This window comes from Chinchilla lanigera, unplaced genomic scaffold, assembly GCF_000276665.1.
Source record: "Chinchilla lanigera isolate Chin_1 unplaced genomic scaffold, ChiLan1.0 scaffold00031, whole genome shotgun sequence".
In the NCBI taxonomy this organism is placed as follows: Eukaryota; Metazoa; Chordata; class Mammalia; order Rodentia; family Chinchillidae; genus Chinchilla; species Chinchilla lanigera.
The window spans coordinates 5,033,642-5,054,692 of record NW_004955432.1 but is presented as its reverse complement, the minus strand read 5'-3'; the positions used below and the strand labels follow the sequence as shown (position 1 = coordinate 5,054,692).

Here is a 21,051-nt window from a genome sequence, read left to right as displayed (position 1 = left end):
TTCTTCCCACTTTACAATATCTATTGTACATTTTGCATCTTATTTACTCTTTCAGATTCTCACACCAGGGAGACAATATGATGTTTACACATGCATCTGGTTTACTTCACTTGTAAGTATGGTCTCGAGTTGCATCCATTTACTTATAAAACTTACAAACTTCAGTTTATCCTTCTTTATGGATGAGTAGTACTCCATTATATAAAATGAGCACATCTTTTTTATCCATTCCTCAGTCGATGGGCACTTGGGTTATTTCCATGATTTAGCTATTACAAATTGTGTTTCTATAAACATGGGTGCACATACACTGCTGTGATATAATGTTTTTAATTCTTTTTGGAAGATACCCAGAAGGGGAATAGCTGGGTCAAATGGGACCTCCAATCCTAGTTTTGAGGAATGTCCACAATATTTTCCACAGTAGTTGTACCACTCTACACTCCTACCAACAGTGGAGAAGGGTTCCTTTTGCCTCGCATCCCCTCCAGCATTTATTATTGATTGATTTCTTGAAAATAGCCATTCTTTCTGGGATGAGATAGAATCTCAGTGTTATTTTAATTTGCACCTCTCCAATGATCAGTGATATTGAACATTTTTTCATATGTTTATTTGCTGTATTTCTTCATCTGAGAAGTGTATATTCATGTCCAATGTCCATTTTTGCATTGGGTCTTTAAATTTGGGAGGCCTAATTTTTTTGAGTTCTTTCTACGCTCTTGATAGTAACTCTTTGTCTGAGGAACTGCTAGCAAACATTTTTTCCCACATTTTGGGTTGTCTCTTCACTCTGTTGGTGGTTTCTTTTGTTGTACAAAAGCTTTTTAGTAAGATGAGATCCCAGCTGTTGATTCTTTGATAGTTTCTGTGTGATCAGGGCTTTATTCACAGTCTTCAGGGGAGGGACAGTGAGCCACAACTAGGGCCTAACTTGCTTTCAACCCCCTTTTTTTGTTTGGGAATGCTGAATCCTGCCCCATCTGTTTTGCTGGGCAGGGTCAATGGTATTTGTCTACCTTAGGGCTGTATTCACTCCAATGACTTTTGGGGTTCCAAGTCACTGCTGTCTCTACCTACCTTTAGGTCCTGTGGGCTTGTGAGGTGCCTATTATAGTTTGTGTCTAAGATATCCCCCCAAAGCCTCATGCAGTCATGGGGCGGGCTTCTAAAATTTTTGACTGATTCATGGTCCAGTGCTGGGATTATAGACATAAGTGCTACACCTGCTCTGGGGCCTGCATACCATAGAAGGGAAAGAAAGAGGTTTGCTTTTGCTTTTCCCTTTTTGGTCTTGCTGCTTTTGCTATTTTCCTGTGCCATGAACTGCTGCCCTTTGCCATGTGCCACTCTGCCTTGGAGCCAGCAGAGTATGGACTGAAACTTCCACAAACTGTGAGCTAAATAAACCTTTCCCTCTTTAATTTGGGTGTTGGGTATTTCGTTTCAGCAACTAGAGAAAAGTAACCAAGACAGTGCCCTTCCTGCTTCAGAGACCCTTCTGTCATACACCTACAGATGTGGGAATCATCCAAGCTGAAGCACATCCCTAATCACACTGGCATTTGGGGAAGCAAGCAGATCACCAAGTTCTGTGATAGAAGTGCACAATGAGGCGTGGGTGGGGTCAAGTGATCTGCTGGACTTAATGCCAGCTCTTTCAGATTTAATGCCCTCCCAAAACTACACAAAGCCAGCCTCGCTTCTCACTACAGAGAGCAGGACCACCACGGCCTTTCCAGCCTGCACTTCTCAGGGGCTGTGTAACTATCTCCACCCTGGTCTGCTGTGGCCATCTCCAAACCAGTCATTGTGGTAGGGTGATGCCAGAAACCCTGAAGCACAGCTGTTCTGCGACTTGTCATTCCTGGAGTTGCTGGGTCTTAATAATCCCCTTCCCCAAATGGTTCCAAACTAATCACTCCCAAATATGGCAGGTGCTGCAATGGATTTCTTGTTGAAATCTAGCCTGTTATGTGGAGGAGTCACTGCATTTGTAGACTACCATAACCGCGGGCTTTTCTTGGGGCTGGCACTGCCAGTCTGTTCTCTCTGGAGCTGCTGACCCTCTCTGAGCTGACCTTGTAACTTCCTAGACTCCCTCCCAAAAGCCAGGGCTACCATTTCACACTGCTTCATTCTTTGCTCTGCACTGTTTTCATTTCTCCAATTTTTCTGTGACTTATAGTTTTCCTGTCAGCTCTTTCTTGATTTCTGGAGCTCTTTATTTCTCTTCCTAAATTATTTTTTTCAGTGTGTCAATTCCAGGTTCTGAGAGGCTAGGACATGCTGCTGACCTTTACTTTCCCATTTTCTCACCTATTGTTTTCCTGGCTACTCTCAATAGTTTTTCTTGTCTTTATCTCTGACAAGTTTAAGTATGTGTCTAGCATGGATTTCTTTACACTTTTTCCTGTGGGGTGTGCTCACTTTCTTGAATCTATGTGTTTATTTCTCTTGTAAATTTGGAAATTTTCCATCATTATATCTTTTGAGTTTCTTTCTCCTCTCCTTCAAAGAACTCTGATGACAAAAGTCATCTTTTGTTATAATCCTACAGGTCCCTGAGGCTGTATTCATTTTAAATCTGATTTTTCTCTGTTGTTCAGATTGGAAAATTTATTATTCTGTCGTCCAGCTCACTACTTTTTTCTCCTGTGTCCATTTTCCTGTTGGGTCCACCTACTGAGCTTTCTATTTTGTATTTTTGTAGCAATAAACTTTCTGCTGGTTCTTCTTTGCAATTTTAATTTTTTTTGCAGAGGATTTGTATGTTTCCATTTGTTCCCAGAGTGCTTGTAATTGTTCTTTGAAGCATTTTAATCTTGGCTGCTTTAAAATTTTTCTCATTTATTCTAACATCTCTGACATATGCGTTGACATCTGAGACTTTCCTGGTTCTTATTAATGACAAATGATTTTCAAATAAAATCTGGAAATGCTCATATTATGAGACCCTGGTTCTTATTTGAACATTCTACATTAGTTGGCTTTTGTTTGTTTGTTTTGAGACAGGGTCTCACTATGTAATTCAGGATGGCCTTGAACTCACTATGCAGCCCAGGCTGGCTTCAAACTCACAGCAATCCTCCTGCCTCAGCTTCCCTTCCAAGTGCTGGGATTAGGGCATGCACCACTTCACCCGGCTTCTTAGCTGGCTTTTTAGAATACTGCTCCTGCATGAAAACGTGGGGGTGGGAGGAAGTGGAACAGGGAAAGAACACTTCATATTGGCCAAATGGAGGATGAAGTACAGGTTTCCCAACTGGCCTCCAATAACACCCAAGGGAGATTCCTCATTACTGCTGGGTAGGAATCCTGGCTTCCCACGTGGTCTCCATTGACACTGCACCGGGGACAGCCTCCTACTGTTGTGTGACAATATAAAACTCTCAAATAGGTCCTCATGACACCATCCCAACTGTCTGGGAAGTGGCACCTAATTACTGCTAGGTGATTCTTTTTTTTTTCCTGGTACCGGGAATCGAACTCTGGACCTTGTGCTTGCCAGGCAGGCGCTTATGCCACTGAGCTATATCCCCAGCCCCCTGCTGGGTGAGGTGGAAGTTCATGCTATCCAAAACAGTGCCTATCAATAAATGGGGCTGGATAATGATCAGCCAAGAAGGAAGAAGTTCCACATCCATGTTTTGTCCCTTTTAATTCCACCTTAACGGTAATAATGGGACATCTGTTATAGCCTTGTAAGGACAGAATTCTAGCTCCCCAGGTAGCCTCTCCAAGAACAGGTGGTGTCACAGTTTTTCTGTGGTATGTGACTAAGGTAGGAAAGATACTGTCTGAATGTTTTCTGTCTTGCCAGGCTGCACTTTTCCTGATCCTTTGGTTAGAGAACAGCTTCTTTCAGGAGTTTTGTTTTCTGCGCCTGTTGACATGTACAGGTTCCTGGCTCATTCAGAACCCAGTTTGGGATGACTGAGGCAAAAAGAAAATCCAGAGATCTTAGTATTGCACCATTCCTAAGGGCTCTAATCAGTCTTTCTTCTTTTCTCTTCTCTTTCAGAGTCTTCTTGTATTTGTATTATACATAACATCAAACATCTTTGGTTTCACTTATTGGGAGAATTACAGAAAAGTATGTCAACTTCCTCTTCCCAGAAGTAGAACTCCTAAATTGCATATTTTTCCTCATTTGACAGAAGTTGTGTGGGCATAGATTGTTTTATTCAGAAAGTCTGCTTGAAACCTCCAACAGTATATGATATATTAGGCACTCAATAAATGTAATTAAATACATATGTTTATAGTTGACTCATTACATTATAGTTTTTGATAAGTAATGAAAAATTTAAGTAGCTCAGTGACAGATGAATTACACTGCAAGAAAGTGACAAATCATGATACAACAATGAGGTGTTTTTTTGTTGTTGTTGTTGTTGTTGTTTTTTTTGGTTTTTCTCCGGTACCGGGAACCGAACTCACGACCTTGCGCTTGCCAGGCAGGCGCTCTTTGCCGCTGAGCTAAATCCCCAGCCCCAACAATGAGTTTTTTAAAAAGACTGCTTTTTCTATATAAACAACAAAGAATCAGGTTTTTTGAAACTATCATTTTAACTTTGACTAAACCTATTCTGTTTTGGGAAATCAGTCTCCTTTCCTATTTAAACTCTATTCATTTCTCTGTTTTCCTTCGCTCTTTCTTTCTCATCTACCTTGTTTGCCTCAATGCACAAAACCAATGTTGGCATTTTCTATTTTCCCAAACATGTTTTTCCTCGCCTGCCCACCAAGCACAAGCTCTTGAGTTCGATTCTCGGTACCAAAAAAACAACCAAAAAATAACAAACATGTTTTTCCTTTCCTTCTAAGCATCTTTGTGCAATGGTCACATCTAGAATGGAATAGTGGCCTCACTCCCATCCTCAGTACACCCTGCCTCTACTAACCAACTGCTAAGTTTCTTAATTCTGCAATGCATATACATGTTTACCATCACTGGTTAGTTTCTTTTTCTTTCTTTTCTTGGAATAAGATAGGCTGTAGTTAAAATTCTAAAAAGCCTGGAGATTTTGCTTGCCCTCAATTTCAATGTGAACCAAACACAGGATGTAGGAATCAAAACAAATCAATGTGTAGTTCTGAGTAATACACAATTTCACCTACATGAAGTATTTTACACTTGTCCTGAAGACCATACTTTAAGACAAATCAGTGATAAACCAGAGTAATAACTAAGACTGTGGTAGTTGCAAAAGATGTAAGGAACTAAGAATATCTAACTGGGGAAAGAAAAAAAATTAAAGAAAAGGGTTATATAATAGAATCTTTTTTCATATTTGAAAAATGCAGCCACTAAAGATCAAAGCACAATAAGGTAAGTGGGCTCCACGTACATAAGAATTTTCTATCAGATTGAGGTAAAGTCCATCTATGCCAATTTTCTGTAGGGTTTTTATCATGAATAAGTGTTGGACTTGATCAGAAGCTTTCTCTACATCTATTGAAGTGATCATGTGATTCCTGTCTTTGGCTCTGTTGATATGGTGCATTACATTGATTTGCATATACTGAACCATCCCTGCATTCCTGGGATGAATCCCACTTGGTCATGGTGTATTATCTTCTTGATGATTTGCTGCATTCTATTAGCTAGTATTTTACTGAGAATTTTTTCATCTATGTTCATTAGGGAGATTGGCCTATAGCTCTTTCTGGTTTTGGTATTAGAGTAATACTTGCCTCCAGGAATGAGTTTGGGAGATGTGCACCCATGTTTATAGCAGTACAATTTGTAATAGCTAAATCTTGGAAACAACTCAAATGTCCATCAACTGCAGAGTGGATAAAAAAGATGTGGTATTTTTATACAATGGATTATTACTCAACCATAAAGAAAGATAAACTAGAGGCTTTTATAGGTAAATGGATGCAACAAGGGACCATGCTCATTAGTGAAATAAATCGGATTCACATGTGCAAACATCATATTTCCTCCCTACTTTAAGAACCTGAAAAAGTAAATAAAATCTGAAAGGTACAACAGATACTGTGAAAGGGAAAAGAAACTGCTCAAATAGGAAGGAGCAACTGGGATGAAGGAAGGGAGAGGAAAAAGAAGAAACAGGGAAAAAAATATGTATATGTATACACAGGATAGCTAGGATAATTGTACTAGTAATATCTGTTGGTTTATTCAAAGGAACTGTTAATGTGTAATCGTTTGATCAATCTTGCATGCCTATAACTGGTTATACATGCAATCATTTTGAAGATGACATTATGTAATATAACAACCATTGTTAATATCCTATCATGATGTTTTGACATTCTGTATCATTTTTATTGTTTTCTATGCTGTTTTGCTTATGTGTTTGTGTTATTTTGGTTTTTTCCTCTTTAAAATGAAAAACAAAATTTATATGTATAAGATAGCTGGGATAGGTGCATTGCTCATGTCTGTGGTTTATTGAAAGGAACAGTCAATACTTAAAATTTTCTTTTTTCTTGACCAATTTTGCCTGCTTGAATCTGTTAATCAGAAGGACTGATCTGAAAACAGCAATATGTGTATAAGAATGATTGTTGAACTCCTACCATCTTGTATTGTTTGATCAATCTTCCATTCTTATGTCTAATGAACTGAGCAATTTTGTTGAAGATAACAGTATGAAGGTAGCAACCACTGTTAATACCTATCATTTTGTTTTGAGGTCAAGTATCATTTTTGTTGTTTTTGTTTTTGTCTTCAATGCTGTTCTGTGTTGTTTTGATTTTGTCTTCAATGTTGTTTGGTAGTTTACTTTTTAAAATAAAAAAATGAAAAAAAAGAATATCTAGCAATTTGAACTGTCCAAAAAAGTGATGGACTTCTTTATTAAATTCCCAAAGATCAGAGTGTTAAAGCAAAAGGACTTATTTCTATCAGACAGAAATACTGCTGAATAGATTCTTTCAATAGGAGACACAGCAAAACAGAGTACTGCCTCCCAGTATGTGAATCTTGGCACTGTTACTGCCAGTCTTGCTATGGAGTTGTGGGGCAGGGTGCAGGTGGGGTGGAACCATTGCTGAGAAGCCAAAATGCCTGACTTCTCCACCCTAGCTTCAATAAAATGTTCTGTTGATATATCCAGCTTCTTCTGCAGGAGCATTGGTTAAGAAATGTGGGGGTCAAAGAGAAGTAGTATGCCTTAGAATAGATAAAGTTCAAAAATTACAGAAAAACCTGATCTAAGGTCTCTTTCCTTTTTAATATTCTGTGACTAATTCCTACTTTATTGCTATATTCCAGAAAAAGTAGACTGTCGTCTTACTGAGGGATTACTGCAAATATGATTAATGTCTATGATCTTAAAAGCCTCCTTTTCTTTCAATAATGGGCCTTTTAGAGGGAATTATCTAGGTAAGCCTCTCAGTGCTTCACTTTGCCTGTGTCAGCATAGTGCACGTTCTGTCTGAGGGAGAATTGATATTTCTCTGGGAAAATTTAGTGTTCAAACCAAATGCCCTTTACTTCAAAAACAAGCAGGAGCTGGAGAAAAGTAAATCTTAAAATCTCATGAAGTTACACATTTTATATTTGTACTTCTGTAAAATAAAAATTTTACAAAATTATATATAACTTAATTTTAAAGTGAAGATAGTACACTATCAAAATAATTATATAGGGGCTGGGGATTTAGCTCAGCAGCAAAGCGCCTGCCTGGCAAGCGCAAGGTTGTGAGTTCGGTTCCCGGTACCGGAGAAAAACCAAAACAAAAACCAAAAAAAAAACCACTTATATAACTTACCCAAAAATAACATAAATGTGTTATGTATTAGAATACTAACAATGGAAAATAATGTATCAAAATTTCAGACACTTGGGTCTTTTAAAATACTCATCTCAAAAGTCATATTGCATTTCATGATTTGTATCTCTGCCAATCACAATTACCACAAAAATCAATTTATAGGAATTATTTTAAAAAGCATGTTTTGAATTACCGATCTAGTTTAAAAAATTAGCACAAACCTAACTGTATCTGCTTTCTTACTATCTTAGTCACATTAGCAGATATCTTGGGTATAACTCAACTAGGAACTATATTTTTATCTAGTACGCCTCAGAAGTGACATTCATATATTCAATTGTTTAGAAGTAATTCTAAAGATTCACAATCTATTTTGGTAAGGCACAACAGGCAATGGTAACCCAGGAGTAGACAGAGTCCACTCCCATTGCAGCAGTTCTGGCTGATCTCAGTGTGGGAATCACAGCGTGGCCATTATTTTTTTTTCTACTGATAGTTTTTTAAATGTATTTTGTAACTATGTTAAGTGGCACACCATACCAAGGTAACTTTCTTAAGATAAAATGCTTGTTGACACTCAGATACAAGGGTGTTTACTGTAGTCTACGTGGTTTTTCATCAGTTATAATTTTTAAGTTTATATACAAAAATTTAAAACATAACCATTACACAACATAGCAACTTTGACTATTTCAAAATGCTTTCGTACTTTTGCTCTTAGGAAAGCATCTATGTTTTCTCACAAAAAGTAATGTATTGATGGCAGAAAAGTATGGAAACAAGGGACAGCAAAATGAGGGGAAAAAACCTTTGAAAATGCAAAATAATTAACATTAACAACAAAGGTAGCAGAGATTTTAAGGACTCCATTTTAACTGCAAAATGCTGATTTAATTCGTGTTTCTTTCTCCCCTGTAAATCCACCCCTTTCTTTTCCCCTACAGGATGCTCAAATGACTTAAACATTTCATGAAACCTGGATGATGTCCTCATCAGAAAGTACAGAATAGAACCAACCTTAATGTTACATATGAGAGATTCTCATTAACTATATTAACAGAGCAGATTACTATTATTAATTTGAAACTATGTCTTTAAGATTGTACATAGGTAAGTTTATGTGAAAATATAATCAAGTTTTCCCTTGAAAACTATATAATAGACTGAATATGATAAGACTTACTTTCTTAAAATTTATACTATGTAATTCTTGATTTCTACCAACTACATTTAATTTTTAATTTTTTGTTGTTGGTTTTTCACACAGGATCTTGCTACATAGTTCAGGCTGGACTTGAACTCACTATGCAGCTCAGGCTGGCCTCAAACTCACAGTAACCCTCTTGCCTTGGTCTCCCAAGTGCTGGCATTACAAGTGTGTGCCACCATGCCCCAACTCAACTACATTTTTAAGAAATAGAGTTTTAATTTTGAAAGTTAGAATTCAGAGAGAATGTAGCTCCCATATTTCTCTTAAATTTTAAGAGATTTACATTTATGATATAAATAGATTTGCTGAGTTAAGAAAACCAGGGTCAAATATTTTTTTTATGCACTTTTAACCTATTTCCTGCTAAAAATATTTCAAAGTTTCCTAATTTAAGAACACAGATGCTAAGCAAACAAACTTAATGCCTGGAATGCTTCTTACACCCTTCTTATAACTAGTAAGCTTTGAGATGGGCTACTTTAAACTTTTACTGTAGGACTCATGGAAAGTGACTTTGTTCTTGTATGTGGCAATGCACAGTCTCAACATTTTTTAATGCTTTCTAGAAATAAGGGTAAATCTAATACCAGAGATTCTTTTCTAGAGAAACAGGTACAAAGATTAGGTAGGTTCTGTGATATATCAGGTTCATGTTTCTCAAGATGTACCATGCCACTATCTAGATCACACCAGGCTGCATGGTTTCTAAAACTTCAAGCTTAATATAAAGAAAGATTTGAGGAGAGTAAATAATACATTAATGTTGTTACCTTTTAGCCGGTGGCTTAGAATCTGTTCCAAAATAGCTGCAAAGTTGTTAAACTCAGGAGAAGAATCATCAATTGTCTCAAAGCAAGACCGATCAATCAGGGTCTTCACAGAAAACCTAAGAAAAAAATTATTGTTGCTGTTAGGCAGAGTTAATTCACTTACATAAGTATGAAAAATGGGAGAAAGGCAAATATGTGAAAAATTACATTTTATAAAATCACATATTCTAATCAATGAGTAACATGGCTATTAGTTGAGGGGCAGTGGGCAAAAGGAACCCTTCCTCACCATTGGTGGGAGTGCAGAGTGGTACAACCACTATGGAAATAAGTGTGGAGATTCCTCAAAAAACTAGGATTAGAGGTTCCATTCAACCAAGCTATTCCCCTTCTGGGTATCTTCCTAGAAGAATTAAAAACATCATACCACAGCAATATACATGCACCCATGTGCACAATTTGTTATAGCTAAATCTTGGAAACAACCCAAATGCCCATCAACTGAGGAATGGATAAAAAAGATGTGGTCTTTTTATACAATGAGTAGTACCCAGCTGTAAAGGACAAAGTGGAGACTTTAAAGTAAATGGATGCAACTTGAGACCACACTCATAAGTGAAATAAATCAGACCCCCATGTATAAACATCATATCGTCTCACTAGTATGAGAAGCTGAACCAGTAAATCAGATGCAAAATGTGAAGAAACTGTTTAACCGAAGAGGGGAACTGTGATGGGGGAAAGGAGAAAGGGAAAAGGAAAAAAAAAATACACACACACACACACAATAGTTAAGACAGTTATTATACAGCTAGTTGCTCTTAGTTCACTGACAAGAAAGGTTTCTAGTAATACTGTTTGGACAGTATTTCACACCTATATCTTGTACTCTTGAGTAGCTACTATGAAGATAACAATATGCAATGTATTGTTATTCTCTTATTATCTTGTTTTGAAAGTCTGCTTTCTCCATAAATAAAAAAATTATTTATTCTGAAAACTATTCAAAATCACTCTGTAAACAGGAAAAAAATTACAGAACAGTTAGACTTTTAGCTTACATATTTGGTCTATATACTGTGGTGGGCACACGTCTTCCTCAAATTTACATGCTGGTACCTAAACCCCAGCAGAAAAGTTAAGAGTGGGGATGTTTGGGAGGTGCTGAGGGCCTTGTAATTAGTATCTTTGCAGAGAGACCCAACGGAGCTTGTTACCTCTTCTGCCATGTAAGGACACTCAGAAGACACCAAATATGCTGTAGAGCCCCTCAGCAGATACTGAATCTGCTGGCACCCTGATCCTCATTTCTTCAAAACTGTGATCCATAAATATCTGTTGTTTATAAATTATCCAGTCTAAGATGCTTGGTTATAGCAACCTCAAAGGACTAAGACGTTACCTGCTGACCAAACTAAGACTCTGGAATAGTTTTGTCCTCACAGCCATGAAAATCAAAATCAAAACATGACTTAAATTATTAATCCCAAAATACTCAGAAGGCATAGTACTATGGATAGTTCCAAATTTATGATGGTTTGACTGTTCTTTCAACCTTGCAATGGTGCACAACTGTACACATACAACCATTTTGCTTTCCATTTCATAGTATTTAATAAATTACATGAGTTACTCAACATTTTATAACTAAATAGGCTTTTTGTTACATGATTTTACCCAAATGTGTTTTCTCAGCATCTTCAAAGTAGACTATGCTAAGCCACAATGTATGGTAGGTTAAGTAAACTAAGTTCATTTTTGACATAATATTTTCAATTTAAAATTGGTTTATTGGGACATAACCCCATCTTTGACTGCCAAAAATCAATGTATAATCCAAATCTCAGCTCGAATGCCATTTCGGCAGTGAAAAATTATCCTCCTGCATATTCCTAGAACAAACTAGCAGTTTGTATCTCCCTTGAAAGACAATTACAATTTAACTTACTGCTGTCATTTGTGTTACCTATCTTTGTCTTATCAGAATATAAAGTCCTACAGGGCAGAAATAGGTCTTTTGTGTGTTGTATCTTCCTCAGCACCTGGGAAAATGCCTTCAACATTGTACTCAGTAAGTACTTGTTGATTTATTTGAAAGCACTACTCTTTCAAGAATAGGAAAGAAATGTTTAAATGTCAATATCACAGCAAAATTGAAAAGTCCGTGATATTTAATATGTATTATTTCATATACATATTAAATACATATACAGATTCACATTATATACATATATAGATTCACATAATCATCATCAAACACATTACACAAAACAGATCTGTCACCACAAACAATTTTGTCTTCCTATCCTTTTATATTTGTATTCTACAAACAGCAGGGATAACTATGAAAGCTCTTTAAGTAATTAGAAACAAAAGTAAGACGATAAACGAACACCAACTTTTTCTTATGTTTTAGGCTTTGTTATGGTTTGTGTCTGGGTGTCCCCCCAAAGCCTCATGTGGTCATGGGGCAGGCTTTTAGAGTTTGATTGATTATGGGTGTGAGAGCTACACCCGCCCTGGGGTGGATAGTTTGCATATGTAAGGGAGGGGAAGAGGCTGCTTGGAGCCATTCCTTCCCCATTCCTCCCTTTTTAGTGCTTGTTGCTTTGCTGTGTTCTGCCGCCATTGAGCTGTAGCCCTCTGCCATGTGCCACTCTGCCTTGTAATCTGCCAAGTATGGACTGAAACCTCCACAAACTGCAAGTGAAATAAACCTTTCTTTCCTTAATTTTGGGCGTCAGGTATTTTGTCCCAGCAACGAGAGAAAAGTAACCAAGACAGGCTTGATAGTTGTACTATTCAATTAGGATACAAAATATAAAGGAAAATATAAAGATTTGTTTATATGAGCTTGTTTATATTTATTATCATTTACGGCTTCAAAACTGAACAGAAAATTTTAAACATAGGCAGTCTTTACTAACACCATGGTATAGGACCATAAAAACAACTGTGCAAACTGCAACTATATAAAATTATCTTAATAATCTGTAAAAACATTATGCAGGTATGGTGGGAACACGTGTAATCCTAGCATGATTAGAGGTTGAGGCAGGAAGACTGAAACTTTGAATCTACTGTTGGCAACTGAGTGAGACCCTATCTCAAAATAAACAGACAACAGACAAAGTAGATTATTTTGGGAAAGTATCAAAAATATGAAATTTCATTCAACATTTATCCTTTTCAAAACTATATTTTTACTCAAAGACTGGAAAAGATATATTTTTACTTTTCCACATTAAATTTTAATTAGAAAAATTTTGTTTAAGGGAAAACAAACTCTACTGTTGAAGGTACTATCATGCATTAGAAAATACCTAAAACTAGTAAAGATGGTTGTTGAACCTTCAAACTTGGTTTGGAAACATCCACTGCTACTACTCACCAGTTAAAATTATCTCATCAGCTCATATGAGATTTTAAATAAACTAGATGCTGAATAAAATGTGATTCCTGTACTTGAAAAACTCACATAAAAATTAAATTTTAATATATATAAATATATATACAGATTGAATATAAATATGTATGTATACACAGATGTAGATGCACACACACACATTTAAATATCTTTCAGAAAATACTTTGGACCCTTGCATATGAACTTACTTTGTTCACAAGGGCTGGTTGTAACTCAAGTGGTTGCAAGTCAAGACTATTTTTCCCACAAGAAATAATGGAAATACCCATAATGCATTCCAAACCTCCTCAAGTACCCCTTAACTAACCTTTTCGTAATATGGAGGATTGTGTAATATATGTAATTTACCAGAAACGCCATTAATTTTCCTAGTGTGTTTACCAGAAAGTTATAAAATGTGCCTAGTATACTTTGTGGATTAGAACTATAACAACTAAAATACATGGCAAGAAAAAGAGAAAAAAATTAAGACAGTAGCTATAAATTAAAATAAAATAACATTAAGTATAATGAGCTAAATATCCTAAATAAAAGACTAAAATTATCAGACTAGGTACATTGCAAAATTTGATTCTATTCTGCCTAGAAAGGAAACTTTAAATATAAGAATCCAGAAAGAATGAATGTGAAAGATGGAAAAAGATACCACACAAGCACTAAAGACATTTGTTCTAATTATATTAGTAGCACATAAAATAGACTTTCAGGCAATAGCATACAAGGGGACATTTCATGACGACAAAGGAGTCAAACTACAAAGAAGAAATCACAATTCCAAATCTGCATACAACTAGTAAAATGGCAACAAAATATTCACAGGAAAAAATGACAACTAGAAGGAAAAGCAAATCTAAACTCAGAAAGGTAGACTCGTAACATATCTTACATGTCTCAATACCAAATAGACTAAGCATATAAAAAAAAACTAGTAAGGATAGAGAAGATATAAATGACACAACACAAAAGGCTTAACTGACATGTATACAACATGCAATCAACAATGACATGACATAATTATTTTTGGATGCACAGGAAACACATTGAAATTATAAAGCATCAACAAAACTCCAAAAGATTCAAGTCTTTTAGAATATGTTCTCTGCACAGTGGAATTAGTTACAAATCAATACATAAAATAATTAGAAGATTGCAACTGCTTGAAGGTTAAAGCACACATTTTTAAATAATCCATGACTAGACAAAATTAACAAAGTCAAAAACTTATTCTTTGAAAAAATTAATAAAATGTATGAAGCCCTAGTGTAGAAAAAGTGAGGAAGACATCAATTACCAATACCAAGTAAGTTAACTGGACAATCACTACAGATCTTACAAACAATAAAAATATTCAGAGAATATTAAGAAAAGCCTTAATAAACTTCACAGTATAAATGAAACGGACATATCCTTGAAAAATTTATTGAAACTGATGGAAGAACCAGAAAATCTAAATAGTTCATTCACCATTAAATTGACCCTCTTACTAAAAGATTTCCCACAAAGACCATCTGTGGTTCAGATGCTTCCCTGGCAAATTATTCCAAATATTTAAGAAATAATGTTAATTTTACATGAACTGTTTTTTTTAGTACCAAAAGAAGAACATTTCCCAACTTGTTTCACAAAGCAAGATAATCTTACAGACAAATATCAGACAAGGATGTCATAAAGGAAATTACAGACCAATCTCTCCCAGGAATAAGTATGCAAAAAATACCAAATTAAATGTTAACTTTTTTAATCGAAAGGTACATCAGAAAGATTAATACAGCACAACCAAGGGTTTTTATTCCAGAATGATTTAATATGCAGAAATTAATCAACAATTCACTACATGAACAGACAAAAAGAGGGAGAAGTCATGTTTATCCTTAAAGATTGTTTAATGGAAATGGACAACTGGGTCCTAAAACTTAGTTTGCAAAAGGCCAATAATACCCAAGATAATCTTCTAAAGTAAGGCTAGAAAACATATCAAACATCAAGACGTTTTAAAGCTATAGTTAATAAGCTAGTGTGGTATTAGCACAAACACAGACAAATAGACCAATGGAACAGAAGAGGATTCAGAAACAGTCCCACAGTGACTCAGGCACTTGATAAGGTACATAAGATACCTGAGAGCAGTGGGGAAAATACAAGCTTCAAACAATGGCACTAGGTCAAGTGATTTGCCTTAAGGAAAATATTTAATCATGACTCCTACTGTATAAATAAAAATGAACTACAGATGGATTTTTTATATTAATTAAAAAATAAAACAATAAAGCTTTAAAAGGAAACAGGAGAATATTTTCATTACTTTGGAGTAAATTCATTTCTTAACCAGTTCAGTGTTAACCACAAAAGAAATTTACAAACTAAAACTAAGAACTTCTATTCATCAAAACATACTATAGAGTGAAATATAAAGCCACCAGTTGGGAGAAGCAAAAAATACACTGAGCAATATGCTTGTGCTATTTGTACTTCCCTGCACGTGAAAATCAATAAGATTTATTTTGTTTGTTTGTTTGTTTTTCTCCGGTACCGGGAACCGAACTCACGACCTTGCGCTTGCCAGGCAGGCGCTTTTGCCACTGAGCTAAATCCCCAGCCCCTCAATAAGATTTATATTAAAAATGTAGGGACACAGTAAAGCTAAGGATAAGGGCAAATGCATTATGATGTTATATATACATATACATATAGGACATCATATAGGATATATATATATATCACGTAGAGATTGGCCACAAGTATGTTACTAAAATTTCTAAGAAACATTCAAGTAGAAGATATAGTTGTGGTTACATATCCATGTATCTAGTAGATATAAATAAATTGCATAGAAATACAGTATGAAAACTGTTAGCACTAAAATGAGACAGACTGCCAGGTGTGGTGGCGCATGCCTGTAATCCCAGCACTCAGGAGGCTGAAGCAGGAGGATCATTGCAATTTCGAGCCAGCCTGGGCTACAAAGTGAGCTCAAGGCCTGCCTGAACTGCACAGGGAGACCCTGTCTCAAAGACAAAAAAAAAAAAAAAAAATGAGACAGACTATCACACAGAAATCTACACAAAACTACTTTTTTAATAAGCAATGTTCTTGATAATAACTTCAAGACTCTCTGTGATTGCTTCTATTGATGATCCTCAATTTACACCTATAAAGTGTTATCAATGCACAATGAGGTAAAAGCAAATAGGGGCAGAAGAGTGCAGACCAATGCAGTATATATAAGCAGCTGCCCTATGATGATTTGGAATGAATATATTTTATAAACCTGTAAGTGTGAAGAGCAGACAAGCTTCGAACATGCCCCCATGAATACTGTCTCTCAACTAAACTTTTGACATTTGTCAAATGGCAATGAAGTTGAAATAAATACCCCTTACCAAATGCCTGCTATTTGTTGTGACTTAATCTGAACCCAGTTTAGCTGGAGGTAAAAATAACTTTTTGTGAAAATTCTATGAAGACCGGCAGCTGAAGATGCTGGTCCATTTTGAACATCTACTAGTAGCTGGGCACTAAGAATCCTTAAAATGATGCCGAACTTGCTCTACAGCAATAGATCTAACTCAAGGTCCCAACCCAAAGATCTACTGCATACACCGTGACTAAAAAAACTGTAGTTGAAAGTATTATGGACAAGGTCTGAACAGACTTATGAGGCATACTCAAGGAAACAGCAACATGAAATAAGGCATTTAATATTGTTTAAAGGATGATACTGCCAATAATAATTCAGTAAAGGTTTACTTATCTCCAAGAGACACATTTTCTAATTATTCAGCAACCAGACTATTAAGAGGTTTAGACTGCTAAATTTTACTCATGTAACTCGGGCCTCTGGGCCTTTTTTTTTTTAACATGGAAGTTTATCAGATTTCCCAATTCACAACAATTAGGATCAGCAAGTCAAGATTGGAAGTGCTAAGAAAAGAGATGATAGAAACAGACAGGTTGTAAAATACAACAGCTAACTTTGAAGGAAAAAAAGCTAACAGAATGTAAAAACACAGAACTTTTCACATGTAATGTATTAGAGCTATTTAGCCAAAAGGTCTGAAAACAGCCACTGAACAGTACACAAACTCACAAAAATAGATAGCCACTATATTATGTTCTGCATAGTCTTTCAAAAGAAGGTAGAGAAATGTGTAAACCTTTTATACAAGCCAATTCATTCAAAATGTTTTAAATATTATTTATTGTGGTTTAAATTTGAGCACTTAAAGTACAAGCTTCATCTATGCAGACGATTGTACTCACATTAAATAAGTAAAGCACTACAGCTGATGGAAGAATTATAAGCTTAAACAATAGTTACATATAAAATATGAGCTTTTTATCTCCTGAGTACACTGAAAAAATGAGGTACTAACGTAAGTTATTAAAAGTATTTTAACTGAGAAATCATCCTTTGTTTCCACGGTGCTTAACTTGTCACATTACCTCCTCAAATCCATCTTGTGAGTCCTTTTCTATTCCCAAGACAGGAAAATGATGAATTTGCATAGGAAGCTTCTCTTCAGTATTGATTTAAAAGCTTGACAAATGTTATTTTAAAATGTCTATGCAAACTATTAAACATGTATAATTTTCTCATAAAATTTTGTTAATCTATTGAAAGATAATTTAGGTTTTAATGTTCTTTGCCAACACAACTTAAACCAAAAGAATACATCAACTTTTCAGTAATCTTAGCAACAGAAAAATGACTAATACCTAATTTTCTATGGATGAAAAATGCCAGTTAAAAAGAAGTCTGAAAACTTCAACAAATGAATTTTTCAAAGTTCTGAGTGATACAGAATATACAGAGAGAACATTAGTTCACAGAGCCAAAGTCAGTCTATAAATATTTTGGAATACAGTATGAAAGATTCAGAGTCCTTAAATGACCTACAGTTATATGTTCTCTGTACTTATAGGCTCCGGTAGATACCATACAAGTGTTCTAGTCTACTATCTTTAAATGTTTACTAAAAAAGTAAATAATTATATATAAAATCATGAAGAGCCAAAATTCAATTCAGCTTTCTTCCTGACTATCTTATCTAAATAGCCCACTTCCAAAATTCAAAACTATGCTAATATTGCATGTGGTAAGGCTTTCAACATAAATGATTTGTAGTTCTGTAATGACTCAGAACCTAAACCCCGACCCGACGGTGCCTAAACTCAAAAGCATTATTGTGTAATAGAAGCGCTAGTATCGTATTTGGTAGTGGGGTTTTGTTTTTATTTTGGTTTTATGAACTGTTAAATTTTTTCAGAGCACTGGCAAACAGTAACAAAATGGGAGGTACATTTCAAAAAGGTTTTCCATTTACAAGGAAAAAACCACATGCCCCATCTAGCTGCTATTCTGCATGATTACTCTGCTCATATTTCGAGGAATTCAAATATGAACACATTTTGCTTTACTGTTAGGCCTATCTCTGAAAGTTAACCAAATACATAGTCCAATATTACATTGGAGATTGCATGGCTTGTTCTATGACACAGTATTAGCTAATGACAAAGTCAATATAGCACTCAGTTATATTTCTACTAGAAGTGACTTCTTCCAAATTTAAATATCAAATGATCTCTGATTGGAGATATTAAAAGTGAATTCATCTTCATCGAAATTGGTCAGATTACCAGATATAAGTATGTAAGATTAATCAAACCATTAAAGAAAATAAAAAAGAAAAACAAAAAAACTATAAAGGATAGAGTTTCACCTAACAAGATGATAGGAATTTAACAATGGTTGTTATGTTGCGTATTATTGTCTTCAAATTAGTTGTTCAGATTGCCTGCTACAGGCACGCAAAATTGATCAATTAAGCATTAACTGTTCCTTTCAATAAACCATTAGACATCAGCAATACAATTATCCCAGCTATCCTTCTGTGTATATATATATATTTTTTCCTTTCCTTTTTTCTTTCCTTTTCTCCTTTCTCTAATCCCAGTTGTTTCCTCTTTTGAGCAATTTCTTTCCCTCTCCCAACATCTATTGTTATGTTTTGGGTTCCACTTACTCTTCAACTTCAATGAAGACAAAAATATGGAATATAACAACCACTGTTAATCCCTATCATTTTGTTCTGAAACCTTGTATCATTCTTACTGTTTCTGTTTTTGTTTTTGTCTATGCCGTTGGCATTTTGCTATTTTTTTAAAAATTCTCTTTAAAATTAAATAAAGAAAGAAAGAAAAGTGAATTCATTTAAAGACATGGGTGAAATATCCAGAAATTAGTAGCTCTGAAAAGTAAAGCGGCATATATAAATACTTCTTTGGTTCATTTTGCCCAATTTGTGGTGGAGGTACTTAAAACCTACAAATGGCCTATACTGACTTTCTCAAAACAATAAAAGTTGTTTAGACAAAGATCATCTAATAGGCCCATTAGTCCACATAGATGATATTTATATGCACCATCGACTATTTAGATAGGCAAAATAGCCTTAACATTATTTACATTAATAAATATACAAATTGAAATCTACCCAGAAATTGAAATGTATTTTAGGTCCTATACTAAATGCAAACATATATCCTCTTCTTTTCCTCAAACTGCTCTGATGAGGGCACCAGTGAAGAGCAAGTGATTTAAAACCAACCAAGATTAAAATGGAGAAGCAGTAGGCATAATGCCAACACTGAATCTCTTCACTCATAAATATTTACGAAATGTCAGATACTATACAAGGAAGAATTTGAAACACTACGCAAAAGCCAGTGAGATTACTGCTTTTGTGAAGTTTAACTCTGTGGAGCTTTTATGAAATATGTTCCTTCAAGTCACATGGTGTGTGCTGGAATCTGACTTGAAACTATCATTTTTTAAAAAATAATTATTTTTTAATATCTATAAAGTAAAGGTAAGACAACAGGCCTAGCTTATTGTTCTAGTCATCTATCTTAAAATATTTTCCTTAATTTAAATTAATAAAGCCTATTTCTCTCTAAAGATTGCTCTCTACACATCACAAATAGTAGAGCCTGTATTATCTACCACTTAAAACGTAGTGTCACTACTGTCAGCGAGGCAGATCTTCCAGACAGACGAATATTTATAATAATCCAAATTTTAAAAAAGTCACTCAAAGCTGGGCGTGGTGGTGCACACCTGTAATCCCAGCACCCTTGGAGGCTGAGGCAGGAGGATCGCCACAAATTCATGTCAGCCTGAACTACACAGCAAGACCCTGTCTCTAAAAGCAAAGAAGCAAAAAAGTCACTCAAAGTTATCAAGTATAACTCCTAGTACAAATATTTACATGGTGCTTACTTAAAACGCTACACAGACTTTGCGAGAAAAATAGATATAAATTACAAAGGAGGAAAAGGTTTCCTAGCCATCTGATTACCACTGATGATTAAAGAGTTTAATGGGACAAATTTGAAAACAACAGTTAAGAGAAGTTCCTCAAAAATGAATGCCTAGAATTCCATCTTTAAGAAGATACCCAGGTAGAAGGCTTAAAATAATCGCCATATTAAGAAGCAACTCTCTGGTGACTAGGCTCGGAGCTAGTGATTATTCCTTTGTTTGTGCATCTTCTGGAGGAGAAGAAAACTACACGTGTAATTAGAAAACACTGAAGCAAGGCAGCCCTTGGGTACCTCGCTGACACGATGGCCAGGCGTGCCCCGGTCCCACTCTCCCGCCAGGGCACGGCCGGCACGGGGCTCTAGTTTGCCAGCGGCCGGGACGCGGCGGCCGCAGCACACAATGGCTGGCTGCGGCTCAGCGATGTGCGTGCGGAGGAAGAGCACGGAGCCGGCGGTCCACGGTCCCAGCCACGAGCCGCGGCCGCTGGGGCGAAGTCGCGCGCGCAGAGGCCCCGGTCCAGCAGCCGGCTGCCGTAACGCGCACGGAACCCAGGCGCTCTCCCGCTC

General features: G+C 35.9%; 2 protein-coding genes across 2 annotated transcripts in view; one reads left to right on the top strand and one right to left on the bottom strand.

The window, feature by feature from the left end:
* Abcb1 (ATP-binding cassette, sub-family B (MDR/TAP), member 1) overlaps positions 1 to 21,051 on the top strand; it is a 173,576-nt gene that overhangs the window by 30,657 nt on the left and 121,868 nt on the right. The gene's annotated exons all lie outside the window — the stretch shown is intronic.
* The window catches only part of Rundc3b (RUN domain containing 3B), a 153,935-nt gene that overhangs the window by 131,710 nt on the left and 1,174 nt on the right, over positions 1 to 21,051 (bottom strand). Inside the window, exons 2-4 of the mRNA XM_013515918.1 lie at positions 20,776 to 21,048; positions 16,542 to 16,585; positions 9,735 to 9,850 (exon numbers count right to left, since the gene is read on the bottom strand). Of these exons, the coding sequence (XP_013371372.1) occupies positions 9,735 to 9,850; positions 16,542 to 16,585; positions 20,776 to 21,048 (433 nt within the window). The remainder of the gene's footprint in view (positions 1 to 9,734; positions 9,851 to 16,541; positions 16,586 to 20,775; positions 21,049 to 21,051) is intronic.